The following is a 21,902-nucleotide window of genomic DNA, read 5'->3' as shown; positions in this document are numbered from 1 at the left end:
AGAAGAACTGGAAATGGCTGAAATTATGAACAACCACTTCAGATCAGTATTCACAATAGAAAACTCACCTAACAGTGTAGATATAGAGAGAGAATTATCCCCAGCAATGAAAGAAATAAACGAAACATAAAAAGAAATCGGTGACTAAATTAAAACCCTGGATGTCAGAAAATCACATGGCCCAGACAGAATTGCAAACTGGACACTGAAAGAATGTATTGAAGAATTAACTGAAAAAATATATAATATAATTAAGTTCTCACTTAAAGAAGGAAAAGTGCCATTGGACTGGAAGAAGGCAAACATTGTACCAATTTATAAGTGAGGTGATAAGGAAGATCCATCTAACTACAGACCGGTCTCACTAACAAGCACAATAGCAAAAATTTGTGAAAGAGTTGTCAAAAACAGATGGGTTAAATACCTGGAAGAAAAATCTATACTGAACCCAAATCAATTTGGATTCAGACAAGGGAGCTCATGTACAACAAATTTGATCTGCTTTTACTCAAGATTAGTAGACATAATACAAGAGATGGATGGGCGGACTGTGCTTTTCTGGACCTGCAAAAGGCATTTGATAAGGTACCTCATAGGAAACTAATAAATAAGATAGAGGCAAAAGGTGGAATGGATGAAAGACTTCCTGATTGGGAGGAAAATGAGTTGTAATTAGAGAAATATTCTCCAACTGGGAAGAAGTAAAAAGCGGTGTCCCACAAGGATCAGTACTGGCCCCGATCATGTTTGCCGTATATATTGATGACATGAATGAAGGCGTGGAGTGCTATATGAATTTCTTTGCAGATGATGCAAAATTACCAAGAAGGAATAAACGGAAGAGGACTGCAACTCATTGCAACAAGATCTGGACACGATATGGAATTGGACTCAAAAGTTGGAAGTAAAATTTGATATAAAGAAATGCAGTATAATGGCATTTGGAAAGAGTAAAAACAGAATATCAAAAGATTACAGAATTGGGGAAGAAAAAAAGAAAAAAAGCAAACTCGGAAAAAGATCTTGGAGTGATGATTGGAAAGGACATGAAACCAGATAAGCATATAAGATATTTGGAGAAACCTACAACTTATTGAGGTTAATCAAAGTGGCATTTGCTTATATGGATGAAGAAATGATAAAGAAAATACTAACTACACTAAGACCAAAACTTGAGTACGCAGCATCACTTTGGACACCCAGTACCAAAAAGAATATTAAACTAGAAAGATTACAAAGAGCGACAACCAAACTAGCACCAACTCTCGCCGAACTAACATATGAGCAAAGACTGTCCAAATTTAATCTACCAACTCTGGAACAAAGAAGAGAAAGAGGAGATTTGCTAACTATCTACAGAATAATGAAAGGAATGGAAGTTTTAGACAGGAATGACTTGTTAGTGTGGGACAACGGTAAAATGAGAGGACACAGAAAAAAACTGAAAAAGGATAGTTATAGAAAAAACTTGAAAAGGAACAGTTTCCCACACAGAGCGATAAATACATGGAACAAATTAGACTACAAAATAGTATGTGCAAACACTATACAAGATTTTAAGATATAACTTGATGCGGAGAGATACAAAGACGGGTCACCACGAGCATAGCTCCCCTCCCGTATATTACAACTAGGTAAATACATTCAAACTCCTCTCTTCCTCTCTTGTGTTCCATGTTTCTGCCCCATACAGTGCTGTTGGCACAATCACTCCTTCATACAGTTTCCTCTTAGCATCCATTCCCAAATGTCTATTCCTCATTACACTTTTTAATCCACCAAGGCATTTACTCACTTCTCTCAATCTACATTCTACCTCCACTCCACCTTTTCCTGCCACATTTGTATCTAAAACTATCCACTTCCTCCAGTCACTCTCCCTTAATGCTCACTTCCAGTCTGCTGCCACTTTCACCCCTTGAACATGCTCTACTACTCTCGCAAAAACTCCTGACTGTTCTTAACAGCTTTCCTCCTATCCCATATATCTGCAGTACCTCCCACAGTGCCCTCCTGTCTACCCTGTTGTAAGCCTTTTCCAAATCCATAAAAGCCCAAAATACATCCTTACCTTTTCCTATAGCTTTCTCACATATCTGTCTTACCACAAAAATCTGATGTACACAACCCCTACCAGTCCTAAATCCACTCTGTTCCTCACCAATTACTCCCTCTGTTCCTCTCCTGATCCTCTCAATCAAGACCCTCCCATAAGCCTTCCCAACTACACTCAACAAGCTGATCCCTCTGAAACTACTACACTCACACTTGTCCCCCTTTCTCTTGTAAAGTGGAATGATACAGGCACTCCTCCAGTCCTCCAGCACTCTACCCTCTCTTAAACAAACATTAAATAACCCCACCAGCCAGTCCACCATAACTATACCTCCTTTCTTCAAACATTCTGCATGGCATCCATCCAACCCAGGTGCTTTACCTGCTCCCATCATCTTAAAAGCTGTTTTCACTTCATATTTCTCTATTTCTCCTCCATTTTCCTCACTCATCACTGTCATTTTCTTAGTGCCTCTCACTGCAACTACCTTTCCCTCCCTATCCTCCTTCACATTTAGCAACTCCCTAAAATACTCTGCCCGCCTTCCTCTCATTGCCTTCTCTTCCATTATCATCTCTCTATCTGCACCTTTTACTTTTTCTTCTCTACTTGATTCACCTCCTCTTCCTCTTTTAATTTCTTTCCAAAACATCTTTTCATGACTTTCAAAATTTTCTGTCATACTCTTACCCTATTTCACATCTGCTCTCCTCTTTGCTTCCTTTATCTTATGTTTAACTTCCCTTCTCTTTACTATGTACCTCTCATACGATTCCCTCATCCTAATTTGTAGCCAATCTGTGAGTCTGCTTCTCTTCTACACCCTTCTTTGCTTCCTCATCCCACCACTCGCTACCATTCCTTATATTTCCTCCCACCATCCTTGCACACCTTATGACTTCCTCCTTGAACCATCTCCATTCCTCCTCCACTCCTAGTTGTACTCTATCCTTCACTACCTCCCACTCCTCTCTCAACTTCTTCTGTCTTCTAAGAATAAGAAGACAATTTATAAAGGTATATGGTTATTATAAATTATTATACATTTTTTTGTGATCGATTTGTTGCTGTTTAGGATGCAGAGATGTGGTTGAGATAGGATCAAATTTTCGTAGTTTCCATTTGTGGATTATTCCTGAAATGTTTGTAAATGTAATTAAATAATTTATATTTGTTAAGGCACAAGGGATATTGTCTTGAGAAGAGTGGTTGAAATATTTTATTTTTGTTATTGTAAATAAGTAATTTCTATAGTAGGTGATTGGAATTTTCTTGATGAAAGAAAAATATGCATCTCAAGTAAAGAATATAGGCAGAATGATGCAAGCACCAGAATTTGTGCTAAATAGACAAAAATATGTGGGCAGAGGTCTGTCTCAAGTTTGTATAGGTGATTAGATTGCTGCTTATAGCGTGAAGGAGGGGTGTGAGAATTGGTTTGTTGGTTGCTGCACTTGTAGAACATGGGCACTGTGAAGGGTAGGGATGATCCCAGGTCACGCTAGATGGTGTGAATTGCCTGGAGACTCGGTTCTTATTGGATAGTGAAAATCTAGTAGAGTCCGATACCAGTGTTATTTTGAATGTTAGCACTGAGGGTGGGGGTGGGCATTGAAGTGATAATGGTCACCAGGCAGCAACCGTGAACGAAAGTCCACTGGTGTTCTGACAGAATTTGCTCACAGTTTTGTTGACTCAGCAGGTTTCAACACCAGCTGGGAGAGGGTAGCCTTCTCTGGGAGGAGGGGCTTGGGGTGGACCAATGATGGGTGTGGTTATTCGTTGAACAGAAAAACTTGTGTTCATGCTAATTTCCACTAGGCATTGGGTGTTGTGGGCTAGTGAATGCCTCAGTATCTTGGACCCACTACACACCACGAGGGGTAATATAATCACCCACCAGCAGCTTCACACATCCAGGATTCAAAATGTTTGTATTAAAGGAGCCTGTTCTGGCAGATTTGTTGGAATGTGCTGATGAGGCCGGTTACTCGGGCTACTGTTTGCGAGTGTCAGATGAGAATGATCACTTTGTTGCACCATGTTCGATGTGAACGAAAGATTTTTTCTTTCTTTTCAACACTACGCTTGAGTGAACTAGTAATGTTCCATGTGTGGTGCCAAGTGTGATTATTTCTTTTGTATAGGTGAGACTATTATCTACCAAAGCACTTTAGGCACTTATAGGTCATTCTTACTGAATAATGGAAATCACTTTTTCCATTCTCGTTAATGTTTCAACATTAATTTAGGGGCATGGTGGCTTATCTGCTGCCACCAACATATATCAGTAGTTGAGGTATTAAAAGTCACTAGTGTCTTTTCTCACCCATATTATGCACTTTAAAATGTAGGTCTTACTGAACCTATGATCACCTACTGACTGCTGGCCTTCTGGCTTGCATCTGGTTTTGTACCAGTAGAAATGTTGACATTGCATTTCTGATGGGGGTTGGCAGTCTTATGATAATTTTTATTTAAATATAATATGGAAGTTAGTCATGCATATATGGCATTATATATCAATTTTAAAGTTGTGCAGTTGTTTCTTGTGATTTAATTAGTAACTGTATTGATTTAGATATGGAGTATAATGGGTGTGTTGGAATAAGTGTTGTTTTGTTTCTGATTATTTCATGATTTGATCATGTGAATGGGGACCCTTGGAGTGTCTGGATGTTTGTTCATGTGTGTGGGCAGGATACAGGGCTGACATGTCATTCAAAAGGAGCTAAGATGAGAGGGGGGGGAAAGGGTGGTGGATGGGAGTGGAATGGGTTGGAGTAGGTACGTGCCTATGATTTGGCTACTTCCCTGACCAATAATAAGCACCTGCATATGATGGCTCTAGAAGATGACCAGTCAAACTGCAAATTTTCAAAATCTATGAACTCTCATATCCTTTAGGAGGTTCCCTGCAGGATTAACACTTGCTCTCTGAACTGGGACTAAGATCTTTATAGACCTCAGCTGTATTTCTTATGGTTTTTCACACATGGAAAGTTGACATCTATCAGCTGCTCTCCTTCCTTTATGACTTTCAGTCAGGGATATGGAAATACCATATGCTAATATAACAGAAGCTAAAGTCCAAATTTTGTTCTCAGAGAGGTCTGTGGGAGAGCCCTAGAACTGTTAATGGTCACTGTGGGGCTGCAGGTTTTCTACCTTGTGAAACTTTTGAGGCAATAGTTAACTAAATTTAGTATGTATGTATGTATGTACACAATTGTTCTTACCTTGTAGTAATATATAGGAAGGGAATAGTGCTCATGGAGTCCTTGTCCTACTCTCCAATTATCATACCTTTCTACAAATTTATGGATAATCAGAGAGGTCTGTGGGAGAGCCCTAGAACTGTTAATGGTCACTGTGGGGCTGCAGGTTTTCTACCTTGTGAAACTTTTGAGGCAATAGTTAATTAAATTTAGTATGTATGTATGTATATATGTACACAATTGTTCTTACCTTGTAGTAATATATAGGAAGGGAATAGTGCTCATGGAGTCCTTGTCCTACTCTCCAATTATCATACCTTTCTACAAATTTATGGATAATCTTGGCATCATCTGCTAAATATGTTTATGTAACTTGTTATGCCTTTCATCATGTCATATATCTAAATATAAAATACAGTGTGTGCCAGTACTAACCCAGAAGGGACTCGAACTATTTGCTGCCTTCATCCTGATATCTTATCCTTTACTACTGTTCTAATGTACAGAGAAAGGTCGTGACATTGGTTTTTGATATCTTATGTTTTGATGTTGAACTTTAGTTTATCCATATAATTGTTTCATTACATCATGAATAAGTGTTCTTTCTTTTCTTCCAGTACATGAATGGTGTTAAGAAAGTGCGTCTGGTATTCACACCTTTTGTAGAAGGAGCGGATGCCTACTTGTTTGTACTTAAATATACTCAGGTAGGTAATAGGAGGAAAGAAATAAAATATGATGGAAAATACAAAGGATAAGTTAGAATAGAATTTATTGTTGTATGCCATTTTTGTACATAATTATGCTGTTTAGAAAAGCTAAGGGTGGGATTGATTGTGGCAGTGGGAGGAGCTAGGAATGACTGTGATGTGAGAGGAAAATTATAGGGGTATAAGTAAAGGCGAGGTACAAATAGCATTGAAAATTATGGAAACATATAAGGCACCTGGAGGACAAAAGATCACGATGGGAAGTAATGATAGTAGAGAACAAAATATCACGATAGGATGTAATGATAATGGAGGAGAAAATATCACGGTAGGATATAATGTCAGTGAAGGACAAAATATAATTTTAGGAAGGGATACCGGACTGAATGTGAATGAAGGCCAAAATATCAAGATAGGATGTAATGTCAGTGGAAGACAAAAGATCACGATGGGATGTAATGTCAGTGGAGGAAAAAATATCATGTACTTTAATGCTCGTAGTATTAGGAACAAATTTCAAGAAATACAGGCGTATGTCAAAAGCGAAAATCCCGATATGATAGGAATAACTGAGACATGGTTAAATGGTACAGAGTTCGAAGCTGAATTTAATATTGCGGGATTTAAACACTTTCATCAGGATAGAAACCACAAGAAAGGTGGGGGTGTTCTATTGTACGTTAAAAACAATGTTCATGCTTGTGTTTTAGAGAAAGTGAAACAGGATGCATATGATAGTTTGTGGGTTGAGTTAACCCAAACAAATGGACAAAAAATGAATATAGGTGTAATATATAGGCCAAAGACATTATCATTAGCAGACGACCAACTGTTATTTCAAGAACTGTCTAGTTTCTGCAACCGGGATTTATTGATAATGGGTGATTTCAATTTTACTGACATTGATTGGATGACCCTTGAACATGGCCATATAGGTAGTCGCTTGATTGATTTTCTTGGTGACAATTACTTAATTCAGCATGTAAAAGAGCCCACAAGATATGGAAACTTACTCGATCTTTTGATCACTAGCCGCGAAAGCATGGTAACTGATGTAGAAGTCGGTGAATCTGTTGCAAATAGCAATCACAACTTAGTTAGATTCAAACTCCTAAACAATTTTAGAATAGATACTTGTGTTTCTAAAATACCCGATTTCAGTAAAGCTCAGTTCATAGGACTACGTCAGGAGCTTCAGCTTACAGATTGGGAGGCAAAATTAAACGAAAAACCTGTAGATCAGATGTGGGAAATATTTCAAAATACGCTCACTAAGATGATTCAAACTTACATTCCTTTTAAAGACAGACGTCCCCCAAATCAGGCTCGCCCAAAGTGGCTCGACAAAGAAACTGAAAAAAGTATTGCTAAAAAGATACAGGCTTATAAGAAATATAAGTGCTCGGGTGCATCTAATGACTATGAAAATTATGTATCAATACAGAAAGATTTAAAAAAGACAATAAGGAAAAGAAAACGACAGTACGAAATGAACATCGCTGATAAATCCAAAGAGAATCCCAAAGAATTTTATAGTTACATTAGAGATAAAAAGGTTGTTAGGAATCACATTGGTCCACTATTATCTGCTGACGGTCAACTTGAATATTCAAATGAAGGAATGTGTAATATCTTAAACAATTATTTTAGCTCGGTATTCGTAAACGAAACACCTCAAAGTGAATTCCAAACTGAAGCCTGTGAAAAGTCTGGGGTAAACTTACTCACTACGGTAAATATAACAAAAGAAAAAATTAAAAGGTGTATAGACAAACTCAAAGTTACTAAAACACCAGGGCCTGACGGTTGGCATCCAAGAATCTTAAAGGAAATGAAAAATGAGATTGTTGTTCCATTAGAAATTATTTTCAAGAAATCCATCATATCCGGAGATGTCCCAAGAGAATGGAAGCTAGCTAACGTTACTCCCATATTCAAAAAAGGTGACAAAAAGAAACCAAATAACTATAGGCCTATAAGTTTGACATCAATCGTAGGAAAAATAATGGAAACTATCATCAGAGATGCTATCGAACATCATTTAGAAAGTAACCGTTTGATAAATGATAGCCAGCATGGTTTCAGACGGAAACGTTCTTGTGTAACTAACTTACTCGAATTCTACAACACAGTTATCTCGAATTATGACAAAAGAAACAATATAGATTTAGTATATCTAGACTTTGCAAAAGCTTTTGATACCGTCCCACACGAAAGACTACTTACTAAATTAGCTTTGCATGGAATAAGTGGTAGCCTATTAGATTGGACTAGTAATTGGTTGAAGGGTCGAAAACAGAGAGTTGTTTTAAATGGAAAAACTTCTGGATGGAAAAGTGTTGCAAGTGGATTTCCTCAGGGTTCCGTTCTTGGGCCACTTCTATTCATAGTATATATAAATGATATAGACCATGGACTAAAATCTACAGTTTCCAAATTTGCTGATGATACAAAACTGTGCGGAGTGGCAAATGATCACTCAAACCAATTAGATATTCAAGAAGATTTAGATCAATTACAGCAATGGTCTGAAAAGTGGCTAATGAAATTTAACACAAGTAAATGCAAGGTAATGCACATAGGTAAAAATAACAGTAAGTACGATTACAAGTTATTTGGTAATTCGTTAACAAAAGTGGATAGTGAAAAAGATCTCGGCGTAATTATCAGTAACGACCTCAAATCATCCAAGCAGTGTATTTCAGCCTCTGAGAAAGCAAATAAGATTCTGGGACTGATTGCACGATCTTTTGATTTGAAAAGTCCATCACTCATTAACAATCTATATAAATCGTTAGTTCGTCCACATTTGGAATATGCTGTTTCTGTATGGTCACCGAATCTCATTAAAGACATTGACAGACTGGAAAAAGTACAACGGCGAGCCACAAAACTGATTCCAAATATCAAAAATAAATCATACGAAGATCGACTAAAACACATGAATCTGTTTTCCCTAAAAAAGCGTAGACTCAGAGGTGACTTGATACAGGTCTTTAAGATTTTAAAGGGAATTGACAACATCAAAAGTGACCAAATTTTCACATTGAATGAGAATCAGACAAGAAACAATGGTCTCAAACTATCCGGAAATAGATTCAATTTAGAAGTAGGTAGAAACAACTTTGCCAACCGTGTAGTAAATGAATGGAATAAACTTCCTGCAGAGGTAGTGCAATGTAGTTCAGTTCGAAGCTTTAAGAATCAGTTAGATAAATACCTAAGTAAGATGCTGTAATGATTATAATTTATCTTATATTATTTGTTTTTGTTTTGTTATCATTTGTGTCTGATTTTCATTTATTATTAGTTATATGTCAATTTATTATTATTTACTATTTACCTGTTTGTTTATTATTTAACTATACCTATGCATTTATTTATTTATGTATTTTATTTGTTATTTACATTATTATAGTTTTTATTTATTGTTTTATTATTAATATGATTTTTTTTTCGCATCTGACCTAGATATGGATCAAAAGGTCTCCTGTCTGCGTGCTCCGCCTTTGTAATCCTGGGTTGGATTGTTGTCATGACTAAGGAGGAACACTCATACTGGATTAGCTTATGCAGTTATTTAATGTGTGCCGTAGGGAGGGGAATGTTCTGGAAGACTGAAGTGCTTATATAGTTCTGCTATACAAATAAAAATGGATAAATATACATAAATACATACACAACTAGGTAAATACATATACCAAAGGGTTTTTCCCCCTTACACAGGAGGTAGCCAAAAAAAAAAGGGGTAGAAACCACTCCCACCCATTCCATCCCCTACATACTACACTCCCCTCTATCCTCTTTTCTCCCTCTTATCTTGGCACCTCCAGGATTATGGGTCATCCCTGCATCTTGTCCACTGCCCTGGGTCAGAAGCAGTGTTGCAAGACACAGCACATCCACAGAAAGGCCGCTTCATTAAATCGGCAACCCCCCCTTCTCCGTTCCCTCATGCAGAAAAGGGTTGCATCAATTTATTTCTCATACGTACTCCCTCACCCCCATCCCCCACTCACTCCTCCTCATGCATCATAGTATCATCAATACACAACCAAACTCCATTCACCCCTATCTTCTGTCCTCTCCCGTCCTTCCTCAACAGACATTCCCCTCTTTCCCAGTGCCCCTTTTACCCATCCATCCATCTCATCCTAGGTTGCCCCCTCATGTTCACTCCTTCCACCTCTGCCTTCCACACCTCTTTTACTAATCTCTCTTCGCTCATTCCTTCCATGTGTCCAAACCATCCCAATACTCTTTCATCAACTCTATCTCCCAACTCCCTTTCCACTCATGTTCTCCTCCTTACCTCCTCATTTCTCACTCTATCCAGCCTAGTAACCCCTATTATATTTCTCAGACATTATATCTCAAACACATTCAAACTCCTCTCTTCCTCTCTTATGTTCCATGTTGCTGTTGTTGTTGTCATTCCCTAGACTGACCAAGCAGTCCCATCTCCTTGAGGAATGCCACAATGGGAACAGGGATTTCCCTCAAATTCCATATAGAGTTTATTGTGTTGTTGGCATGGATGATTATCTTCAGTGCAGTCTTCTATAATGTGTTGTAAAGAATGGGATGAAGTGTTACATCCTGGACAGTTCAGTTATCTGGAATGCTGTCATCCAACCTCCTCTGGTAATTTAGAAAGGCTGGATGGTGTCCTCATCATAGCTTGGCCAGGTGAACTCTTGTCTTATCAGTGGAGAAAATATTCAGAGAGGTGGATATCAGGAGGTTTGGCATGCAACAATGTGTTGTCTTTCAGTTTGTTGATGGAGCAGTGAGTGATGTGATTATGGATATGCTTCTGGAGGCTGGTGTCTGATGGTTGTGGAGGACAAGAAGAGAATATTTGTGTGTGATATAGGTATTTGGGTGTTGTTTTGATATATTTATGGCATGTGTGGGTGTTCTTCCATTTAGTGGTTGAGCTGTGTTTGTGTAGGGTGTAGAAAGGGTTTGTGTGCCTCTCATGTCAAGGTGATCCAAGATTGGGGGCCAAACTGCCACAAGAAACTCTTGCCTCCCCTACTGGCCGCATGGTTTCCTAGGAGCAGCTTTGGTTACCCAGGCAAATACCACAGGTATCAGTTCGTTGAGTGTAGTTGGAAAAGTATATGGGAAGGTATTAAGAGGATTAGGAGAGGAACATAAGGAGTAATAGGTGATGAACATCTTGGGTTTAGGAAAAGTAGAGTGTGTTGAATTTTTTTTTTATATAAGGCAAATTTGTAAGAAGTTTTGGGGAAAAGGTAAGGATGTTTTTTGGGATATTGACTTATATTATTGTACAGTATTAATTATGTAGTAGCATGCAGCCAGTGCATGTTTTGTAGCACCACTATGGACTAGAGCCATGCATCATTTGTCAATGTTAGAGTAAAATCTCTATTAGATGAATGAGGCTACTTTTGTACTACAACTACACCCTCCTTGAGGTTGTTCCCCTAAAACTGTCTTTTATCACTTCTTTGAGTATACCTTTTCTTTTCCCCTGTGTCCCCTGCAGTAGGGGAGGAAAGAATTTTCTCCCTCTATGATTCCTATGTATTTACCTAGTTGTATTTACCTAGTTGTAATATACGGGAGGGGAGCTATGCTCGTGGTGCCCATCTTTGTATCTCTCCGCATCAAGTTTTATCTTAAAATCTTGTATAGTGTTAGCACATACTGTTTTGTTGTCTAATTTGTTCCATGTATTTATCGCTCTGTGTGGGAAACTGTTCCTTTTCAAGTTTTTTCTATAACTATCCTTTTTCAATTTTTTTCCGTGTCCTCTTGTTTTACCGTTGTCCCATATTAATAGGTCGTTCCTGTCTAAAACTTCCATTCCTTTCATTATTCTGTAGATAGTTAGCAAATCTCCTCTTTCTCTTCTTTGTTCCAGAGTTGGTAGGTTCAATTTGGATAGTCTTTGCTCATATGTTAGTTCGGCGAGTGTCGGTGCTAGTTTTGTTGTCGCTCTTTGTAATATTTCTAGTTTCTTAATATTCTTTTTGGTACTGGGTGTCCAAAGTGATGCTGCATACTCGAGTTTTGGTCTTATTAGTGTAGTAAGTATTTTCCTTATCATTTCTTCGTCCATATAGGTAAATGCCACTTTGATTGCCACTTTGATTGCTCTCAATAAGTTGTATTTACCTAGTTGTGTTTTATGGGACGAGAGCTATGCTTGTAAAGACCCGTTTTTGTATCTCTCCACATCCAGTTTATTCTTAAAATCATGTATAGTTTTGGCACTCACTGTTTCTCCATTTAGTTTGTTCCAGACATCAATCACTCTATGTGGGAAGCTATTTTTTTTTTTTCAGGTCTCTTCTGTAACTGTCCTTCTTTAGTTTCTTTTTGTGTCCTCTTGTTTCTCTCCTGTCCCACTTTAATATGTTGTCTCTGTTGAGAATTTCCATCCCTTTCATAATTCTGTAAATGGTCAACAAATCATCTCTTTCTCTTCTCTTTTCCAGTGTTGACAGATTTAATTTCTCCAATCTTTGTTCATATGTCAGATTTGACAGTGTAGGTGCCATTTTTGTTGCTGCTCTTTGGATTCTAATTTTCTTTTGTTCTTTATGCTAGGTTCTCACAGTGTTGCAGCATATTCTAGTTTAGGTCTTATCAGTGTAACAACTATTTTTTAACCATCTCATCTATGTAGTCGAAGGCCACTTTCATTGATCTTAAGTTAAAAGTCTCTCCAAATGATTTATTGACATGTTTATCAGGTGTCAAGTCACTTTAGACATTTACTCCCAGGTCCCTTTTTGAATAAACTTTTTTTACTTCTTTGTTTCAAATTCTATATTGACCCGATACTCTATTTTTGCTTTTTCCAAATTCCATTATGCTACATTTCTTAACCACTTCAGTACGGGACTTAAATCTCGCGGGCAGCAGCCAATGCCAGCCGTATGACGTAACGTAATAATATTCGCCTCATAAAATATAGTCACCGCTTATGTCGATCGTTCTCTCTTTCACCCGCGAATTTTGAAAACCACAGAGAATGGGATTCAGGGCGCATTTGGGAGAATGTAAAAATACAGGGGCGACTACAATAAATATAATCAAGACGCCGATATGGCAGCGTCGCGAATCCACTTGCTCCTCATGACGCCTATGTGTGCGGCACCGTATGGAAGGGGTTAATGTTGAAGTTCATCTCACATCTCTGACTCCATTCCCATATTTTGTCTAGGTTTTCTTGTAGCGATGTGCAATCTTCTGTTCTTCTGTGAGTTATAAAATGTGACAAAGTGGGATGGAGTGATGGGACTAAGTATGCTGCTCTCTGTATACTCACCCTATGAGAAGTCAAGGCATAAAATGGTTTGGGAGAAAATATACAACCAGAATCCTAAAATTTGGGTCATTAATATGCATGGATTGTGGTGTAGATGAAAGTAAACAAGAAGGGATAGTATATTTGAGAAGTTTGATGTGTTGGTGATAAGTGAAACTAAGTTGAAAAGCAAGGGTAATTATGAGTTGGAGTGTGTCAGGATAAAGGAGGGGGTGAGAGAGAGAAGGAGTAGCTGTGCTGAAAAGTGATGACATAGGAAAGTCCTTGGAGTGCAGTAAAGTATCTTCAAATTTAATATGGATGAAGGTGAAACTGGTATGGGAGATGTGGGATTTTGTAAGTGCATATGGACCTGGTAATAAAAAGAATGAAGAGGAAAGGGGGGATATTTGGATAATTTAAATGAGTGCTTAGAGAGTTTTGGGAGGCATATTAATGTAGTATTGGGAGATATCAATGCTAGAGTAGGGGATGAAGCAATATAGTAGGGAATTTTGGAGTGCCAAGTAAAAATCATAGTGGAGAGTTGATTTTGATATGTTAAGAATGGGAGTTGATGATAGCCAACACATTATTTATGAGAAGAGTCCAGCAAAATATGCATGGGTAAGTGTGATCGATGGAAAGGTAGTTGATAAGGCATGAATGGAAGAATGGGAAAAGTTCTGTTTATGTTCTTAGGGGAGAGAATGGGGGAGTGTCAGATATTTTTTGATAGAATGGAAATTGAGAGTAAGTGGAGAAAGAGGAAAAGCATGGAAGGTAAAGTGCTTAAAGTAAACAATTTTAATGAAATGGAAAAGGAGAAGAAATAACAGAAGTTTTGAGAAGTGTGGAAGGTGTTGAAGGATAAAGTAGAGATAGGAGTAGAATGGGAATGGGTGTATTTCAGTGAGGAAGTGACAAGGTGTGCAAAGATGGTATGTGGAACTAGGAGGATGGGAGGGAATAGAAGGAAGGGTAGTGAGTGGGAGGATGATGGTAGCAGAAGAGAAGAAGCAAGCATATGTGGATTGGTTTCAAAGTAGAACTCAGGAAGCATTTGAGAAGTACAAGAAAGAAAAGCAAAACATAAGATAAAGGAGGCAAAGAGCAGAGCACATGTAAGGTGGGGTAGGATTTTGACAGAAATTTTTTAAGAGATTATTAACCCATTCAACTCCGATGACAAGATGTCTTGTCATTTGGTCAAATAAAACAAAAAATCATAAAACACCAAAATGTTTGATCAAACACCAGAAAAATATGACGTCAATCCTCGCTTCGCTCGCAGCGAAGCGAGGACTGACGTCATATTTTTCTGGTGTTTGATCAAACATTTTGGTGTTTTATGATTTTTTGTTTTATTTGACCAAATGACAAGACATCTTGTCATCGGAGTTGAATGGGTTAAGGAAATTAAGAGAGTGAGGGAGGGTGACTCAGGTAGAGAGGTAAAGGTAAAAGGTGCAGATGGACAGATGTTAATGGAAATGAAAACAGTAAGGGGAAGATGGGTTGAGTATTTTAGAGAGTTGTTGAATGTGGAGAAGGATGAGGAGAGATTGATTGTGGCATTGGGGTGATCTAAGAAAACAACTGTTATGGGAGAGGAGAATAAAATTAAACTCTTCAATATAAGTCAAATTCTCGTGGGCAGCATCAGATGCCTGATGTACAATGATTTGATGATGCATCACAATACTCATGTTATAAAATATAAAATTGCAGCTGTATTACTCAATCTCTTTCACTCTGAGTATTAATAATAATAGAAAATATGATCAGGCTAGTTCACAGAATATGGGGGTCACTCAGATACAACTAAATATAAATATAATCAATATGCTGATGCAGGTATCTTCATATACCCACTCACACCTCATGATGCCTACAAAGACTGGCCGAACTGGAATTACTAACCCTGGAACAAAGAAGAGAATGAGGGGACCTAATAACCATCTACAAAGGTCCTGGAGCTGCAGCATCTACGTCGTGGGACCACCCCCCAACCCCAAGAGTTGGGGGCCAAACAGCAGCAACCAGCCCTGGCCACCGGCTCTACACAGGTGGTACCAATCCCCAAGAGGAGCTATGTCTGCCTTGGGGAGTACCACAATCCTTTTTCCTAACATGCAATATTACGTTTTTTCTGCACCAAGGGGTGATTTTCTGGCAATCACCCCTCTTCTACTTTTAGCCGGAGATGTAGAGAGCAATCCTGGGCCCACCACAAAATACACTTGCCCAACATGCTCTAAACCCATTACTTCGAGCAGACAGACAAAGGGCTCAGTTCAGTGCAATATGTGCAAAAACTGGGCCCACCTCACTTGTACAACGCTTGCTGCCACAAACCAATACACAAACACTTGGACATGTTCTACCTGCCCTCCAGTAACCCCACTCCCACCTCCCCAATCACAGCCAGCACCCTTACCCACTCCCAATTTCCCTTTGCCCTTATCCCCAATCAGTACTCCCCTTCCTTTGTCCCCAATCTCTCCTTTCCCCCCTCTAACTCAGATCCTATACCTTCCCCATTAACACCCCAACCTCAACCCCAAACGGCAACATACAACACATACAGAACACACAGCATCAACATATTACAACACAACATTGATGGTATTAACACGAAAAAACATGAACTCGAACACTTTCTTAAACAACACAACATACATATTGCAATTATACAAGAAACAAAACTAAGACTCTCACACAAAACACCATCATTTCATAATTACACCACCATGAAATAATGAACAACCACTTCAGATCAGTATTCACAATGGAAAACTCGCCTAACAGTGAAGTTAGAGAGAGAGAATTATCCCCAGCAATGAAAGAAATAAACGTAACACAAAAAGAAATCAGTGATCAAATTAAAACCCTGGATGTCAGAAAATCACATGGCCCAGACGGAATAGCAAACTGGATACTGAAAGAATGCATGGAAGAATTAACTGACAAAATATATGATATAATTAAATCATCAATTAAAGAAGGAAAAGTACCATTGGACTGGAAAAAAGCAAACATTGTACCAATTTATAAGGGAGGTGATAAGGAAGATCCATCTAACTACAGACCGGTCTCACTAACAAGCACAATAGCAAAAATTTGTGAAAGAGTGATCAAAAACAGATGGGTTAAGTACCTGGAAGAAAAATCTATACTGAACCCAAATCAATTTGGATTTAGACAAGGGAGATCCTGTACAACAAATCTGATTTGCTTTTACTCAAAATTAGTAGACATAATAGAAGAAAGAGATGGATGGGCAGACTGTGCTTTTCTGGACCTGCAAAAGGCATTCGATAAGGTACCTCATAGGAAACTAATAAATAAGATAGAGTCAAAAGGTGGCATCAGAGGAAAATTATTGGAATAGATGAAAGACTTTCTGATTGGGAGGAAAATGAGAGTTGTAATTAGAGAAAAATTCTCCAACTGGGAAGAAGTAAAAAGCGGGGTCCCACAACAGTACTGGCCCCGATCATGTTCGCTGTATACATTAATGACATGAATGAAGGCGTGGAGTGCTATATAATTTTTTTTGCAGATGATGCAAAATTACTCAAGAAGGTAAAAACGGAAGAGGACTGCAACTCATTGCAACAAGATCTAGACACAATATGGAATTGGACTCAAAAGTGGGAAGTAAAATTCAATATTAAGAAATGCAGCATAATGGAATTTGGAAAGTAAAAATAGAATATCAAAAGATTACAGAATTGGGGAAGAAAAAATAAATAAAACAAACTATGAAAAAGATCTTGGAGTGATGATTGGAAAGGACATGAAACCAGATAAGCATATAAACAAGATGTTCGGAGAAACCTACAACTTATTGAGAGCAATCAAAGTGGCATTTACCTAAATGGACGAAGAAATGATAAGGAAAATACTTACTACACTAATAAGACCAAAACTCGAGTACGCAGCATCACTTTGGACACCCAGTACCAAAAAGAATATTAAGAAACTAGAAAGATTACAAAGAGCGACAACAAAACTAGCACCAACACTCGCCGAACTAACATATGAGCAAAGACTATCCAAATTGAACCTACCAACTCTGGAACAAAGAGAAAGAGGAGATTTGCTAACTATCTACAGAATAATGAAAGGAATGGAAGTTTTAGACAGGAACGACCTATTAATGTGGGACAACGGTAAAACAAGAGGACACGGAAAAAAATTGAAAAAGGATAGTTATAGAAAAAAATTGAAAAGGAACAGTTTCCCACACAGAGCAATAAATACATGGAACAAATTAGACAACAAAACAGTATGTGCTAACACTATACAAGATTTTAAGATAAAACTTGATGCGGAGAGATACAAAGACGGGTCACCACGAGCATAGCTTCCCTCCCGTATATTACAACTAGGTAAATACAACTAGGTAAATCAGACAAGACCAAACCAATGGCAATGACGGTGGACTCATCACCCTGATCCACCACTCCATCTGTTTTGTGGACACAAGTGCCACAACCAATATTCTCCTCCCTACCACAGATAACACTACAGAAATCCAATCCATTCGAATCCGCACAGGCAACAAATCAACACTGACAATAGTTAACATGTACATTCCCCCCCAATCATCCCCCACAGTTTCAAACACCTTCAGACCTCAATTTAGCCAACTAGCCTCAATCCCCAACCTGATCATGGGTGGTGACTTCAATGCCAAGTCATCTGCCTGGTATGTCGACAACCCTGACACAGACAGAGGTCTTGATATACAGACTCAGTTTGACTCATTAACTATCATGAACAACACACAATCATACACATATCCCACACCAAGCCCTCTATACTCCCTCCTCTCCTGATATCACCTTTTGCTCCCCCTGCCTAACCCCAACAACATCATGGAGAGTGGTCGGAACCCTTGATTCTGACCACCTTCCAATCATCATCACCACCAAAACAAGATGCACCCCAGTTGGCCACTGACACACATACACCAATTACAAGAGAGCTAACTGGGAAGTTTTTACTGAAGAGACAGAACAACATTTTGAAACACTTAACAGTACACCAATCACAAACATAAACAATACTGTGCACACTTTTTTAATACAATCATACAAAACGCAGACAAGAGATACATCCCTAGAGGCAACAGAAAATCAAACAATCCCAACTTCACACCAGAAATCCAAAGCCTCATCAGACAATGAGACACGCTTAAACACAATACCCCCACACCTATCCCTCAAAACATAGCAGACCAAATACAAACACTAAACACTGTGATTGCCAATAAAATACATGAACAAAAAACACAAAATTGGCAACACTTGATCACAAAACAAACACCAGCAAATTGTACAAAACACTCAACAGCATTACACTATCCAACAGTAACACAACATGCTCTCACGCATCAATAATCACAACAACAGACAATCTACCCTCAAACAGAACAACAAGCAAACACACTCATAAATCATTTTGCACAGACAAGCCATCTCACTTCTCACCCTAACGACTGATGCACTATTCGACGTAAGAAAGACTTTCTCACAGACTCAGACTATGCACCCTTCATAGACAGTCAGACAAAACACATAATACATAATCTTAAGCACTCATCTGCCTGTGGCCCTGATAACATAAGTAACATCCAACTAAAACACATTGGACCACAAGGTATACACACACTCGCAAACATTGCAAACTACAGCTATTCACACAACACTATACCCGACATCTGGAAGCATGGTAAAATAATCACCATTCCAAAACCGAACAAAGACCCAACATCGCACTGCCCAATCACACTTCTCTGAACCCCCTCTAAAGTCATTGAACGCCTAATACAGTACTTAAACTTGTCACACCACATATTCCCCTTGCTGACTCACAACATGGTTTTAGACCACTACACTCCACAAACACACTTCTGATAAACCTCACTCAAATAATTTTAGATGGCATCAATTCAGATAGGCCCCACCACAGAACACTACTTATAACATTAGACATTAGTAAAGCTTTTGATGCTATCCCCCGCCACAACCTAACAAATAAAATATATAACACAGACATGCACAATAACACCAAAAGATGGCTGGCCAATTATCTGGCAGGTAGGAATGCTTACGATGAGTAAAAGCAGCAATGACTGCAACAGCTCTGTAGGGAAGAGGCCAAACGCAGAGTATGGGAGTCCAATATATTTTACGTTTCGCCCAGCAGGGCTTCTTCAGAAATAACATCGATGAAAAACATTTTACTCCTTATATAGCCCGAGCCTTGCGGGGAGAAACAAACATTAAAATGGTGTACACACAATTTGCGCAAATTGCTTGTTACTTGTAATTAAAATTGCCAATGGTTTGTTTATTGTAAAAAATCCACTATTCTGATTTATATTTTCTATGAGGGATATAAACGCCGATTCTAAACATCTACGTTTCATTGTATGGTTTTCATATTTTATGATCTTGGAATTATTCCAATCAGTATTGTAGCCGGTATCGAATCTATGTTTAACAATGGCATTATTCATATTGTATGTTTTCATATCATATATATGTTCTAATACCCTCTTATCAATACCACGGAAACTTTCACCAATGTAAACCTTTTCACAACCTAGACAAGGCACACAATAAATACCTGCTTGACGTTTGTTTCTCCCCGCAAGGCTCGGGCTATATAAGGAGTAAAATGTTTTTCGTTGATGTTATTTCTGAAGAAGCCCTGCTGGGCGAAACGTAAAATATATTGGACTCCCATACTCTGCGTTTGGCCTCTTCCCTACAGGAATGCTTACGTGTCATATAATGGCCAATCATTGCACATCAGAAACATTAAGAATGGAGTACCACAGGGCTCTGTTCTATCCCCCACGCTCTTTAATCTATACATGCATGACTTACCCACACCAGACACCTCAGAAATACAAATCTCTTCCTATGCAGACGACATAACAATCACATGCACAAATCGTAACACAGACATAGCTGCAGAAATAATCCAGCCATACCTTCATACACTCAACACATGGTTCATCACAAACAGACTCAAAATACCTCCAACCAAATCTACAGCAACACTTCTCACCAACTGGAGCTGCAGCTTCTACGTCGTGGGACCACCCCCCAACCCCAAGAGTTGGGGGCCAAATGGCAGCATCTACCCCTGGCCACCGGCTCTACGCAGGTGGCACCGATCCCCAAGAGGAGCTACGCCTACCTTGGGGAGTACCACAATCCTTTTTCCCAACATGCAATATTACGTTTTTTCTGCACCGAGGAGTGATTTTCCGGCGATCACTCCTCCTCTTCTACTTTTAGCTGGAGATGTAGAGAGCAATCCTGGGCCCACCACAAAATACACATGCCCAACATGCTCTAAACCCATTACTTCGAGCAGACAGACAAAGGGCTCAGTTCAGTGCAATATGTGCAAAAACTGGGCCCACCTCACTTGTACAACACTTGCTGACACAAACCAATACACAAACACTTGGACATGTTCTACCTGCCCTCCAGTAACTCCACTCCCACCTCCCCAACCACAGCCAGCACCCTCACCCACTCCCAATTTCCCTCTGCCCTTACCCCCGATTAGTACTCCCCTTCCTTTGTCCCCGATCTCTCCTTTCCCCCCCTCTGACCCAGATCCTACACCTTCCCCACTACCACCCCAACCTCATCCCCAAACGGCAACATACAACACATACAAAACACACAACATCAACATATTACAACACAACATTGATGGTATTAACACGAAAAAACATGAACTTGAACACTTTCTTAAACAACACAACATACACATTGCGATTTTACAAGAAACAAAACTAAGACACTCACACAAAACACCATCATTTCATAATTACACCACCATCAGACAAGACCGGACTGACGGCTATGGCGGTGGACTCATCACCCTGATCCACCACTCCATCTGTTTTGTGGACACAAGTGCCACAACCAATATTCTCCTCCCTACCACAGATAACACTACAGAAATCCAATCCATTCGAATCCGCACAGTTAACAAATCAACACTGACAATAGTTAACATGTACATTCCCCCCCAATCATCCCCCACAGTTCCAGACACCTTCAGGCCTCATTTTAGCCAACTAGCCTCAATCCCCAACCTGATAATGGGTGGAGACTTCAACGCCAAGTCATCTGCCTGGTATGTCGACAACCCTGACACAGACAGAGGGCTTGATATACAGACTCAGTTTGACTCATTGACTATCATGAACAACACACATAATCATACACATATCCCACACCAAGCCCTCTACACTCCCTCCTCTCCTGATATCACCTTTTGCTCCCCCTGCCTAACCCCAACAACATCATGGAGAGTGGTCGGAACCCTTGATTCTGACCACCTTCCAATCATCATCACCACCAAAACAAGATGCACCCCAGTCGGCCACAGACACACTTACACCAATTACAAGAGAGCTAACTGGGAAGTTTTTACTGAAGAGACAGAACAACATTTTGAAACACTTAACAGTACACCAATCACAAACATAAACAATGCTGTGCACACTTTTAATACAATCATACAAAATGCAGACAAGAGATACATCCCTAGAGGCAACAGAAAATCACACAACCCCAACTTCACAC

The 21,902-nt window shown here is 39.1% G+C and overlaps 1 protein-coding gene across 11 annotated transcripts in view; it reads left to right on the top strand.

The window, feature by feature from the left end:
• The window catches only part of Vps13 (vacuolar protein sorting 13C), a 1,483,510-nt gene that overhangs the window by 534,594 nt on the left and 927,014 nt on the right, over positions 1 to 21,902 (top strand). For all 11 annotated transcript variants that reach the window (XM_076210284.1, XM_076210280.1, XM_076210283.1 and 8 more), the window contains one exon: positions 5,892 to 5,981. In XM_076210284.1, the coding sequence (XP_076066399.1) occupies positions 5,892 to 5,981 (90 nt within the window). The remainder of the gene's footprint in view (positions 1 to 5,891; positions 5,982 to 21,902) is intronic.

The sequence above is a fragment of the Oratosquilla oratoria genome, chromosome 27, assembly GCF_046742065.1.
Source record: "Oratosquilla oratoria isolate Oo_2021 chromosome 27, ASM4674206v1, whole genome shotgun sequence".
Classification (NCBI taxonomy): domain Eukaryota; kingdom Metazoa; phylum Arthropoda; class Malacostraca; order Stomatopoda; family Squillidae; genus Oratosquilla; species Oratosquilla oratoria.
Note: the sequence above shows the minus strand (reverse complement) of the source record. Positions and strands in the feature narration are given on the sequence as shown.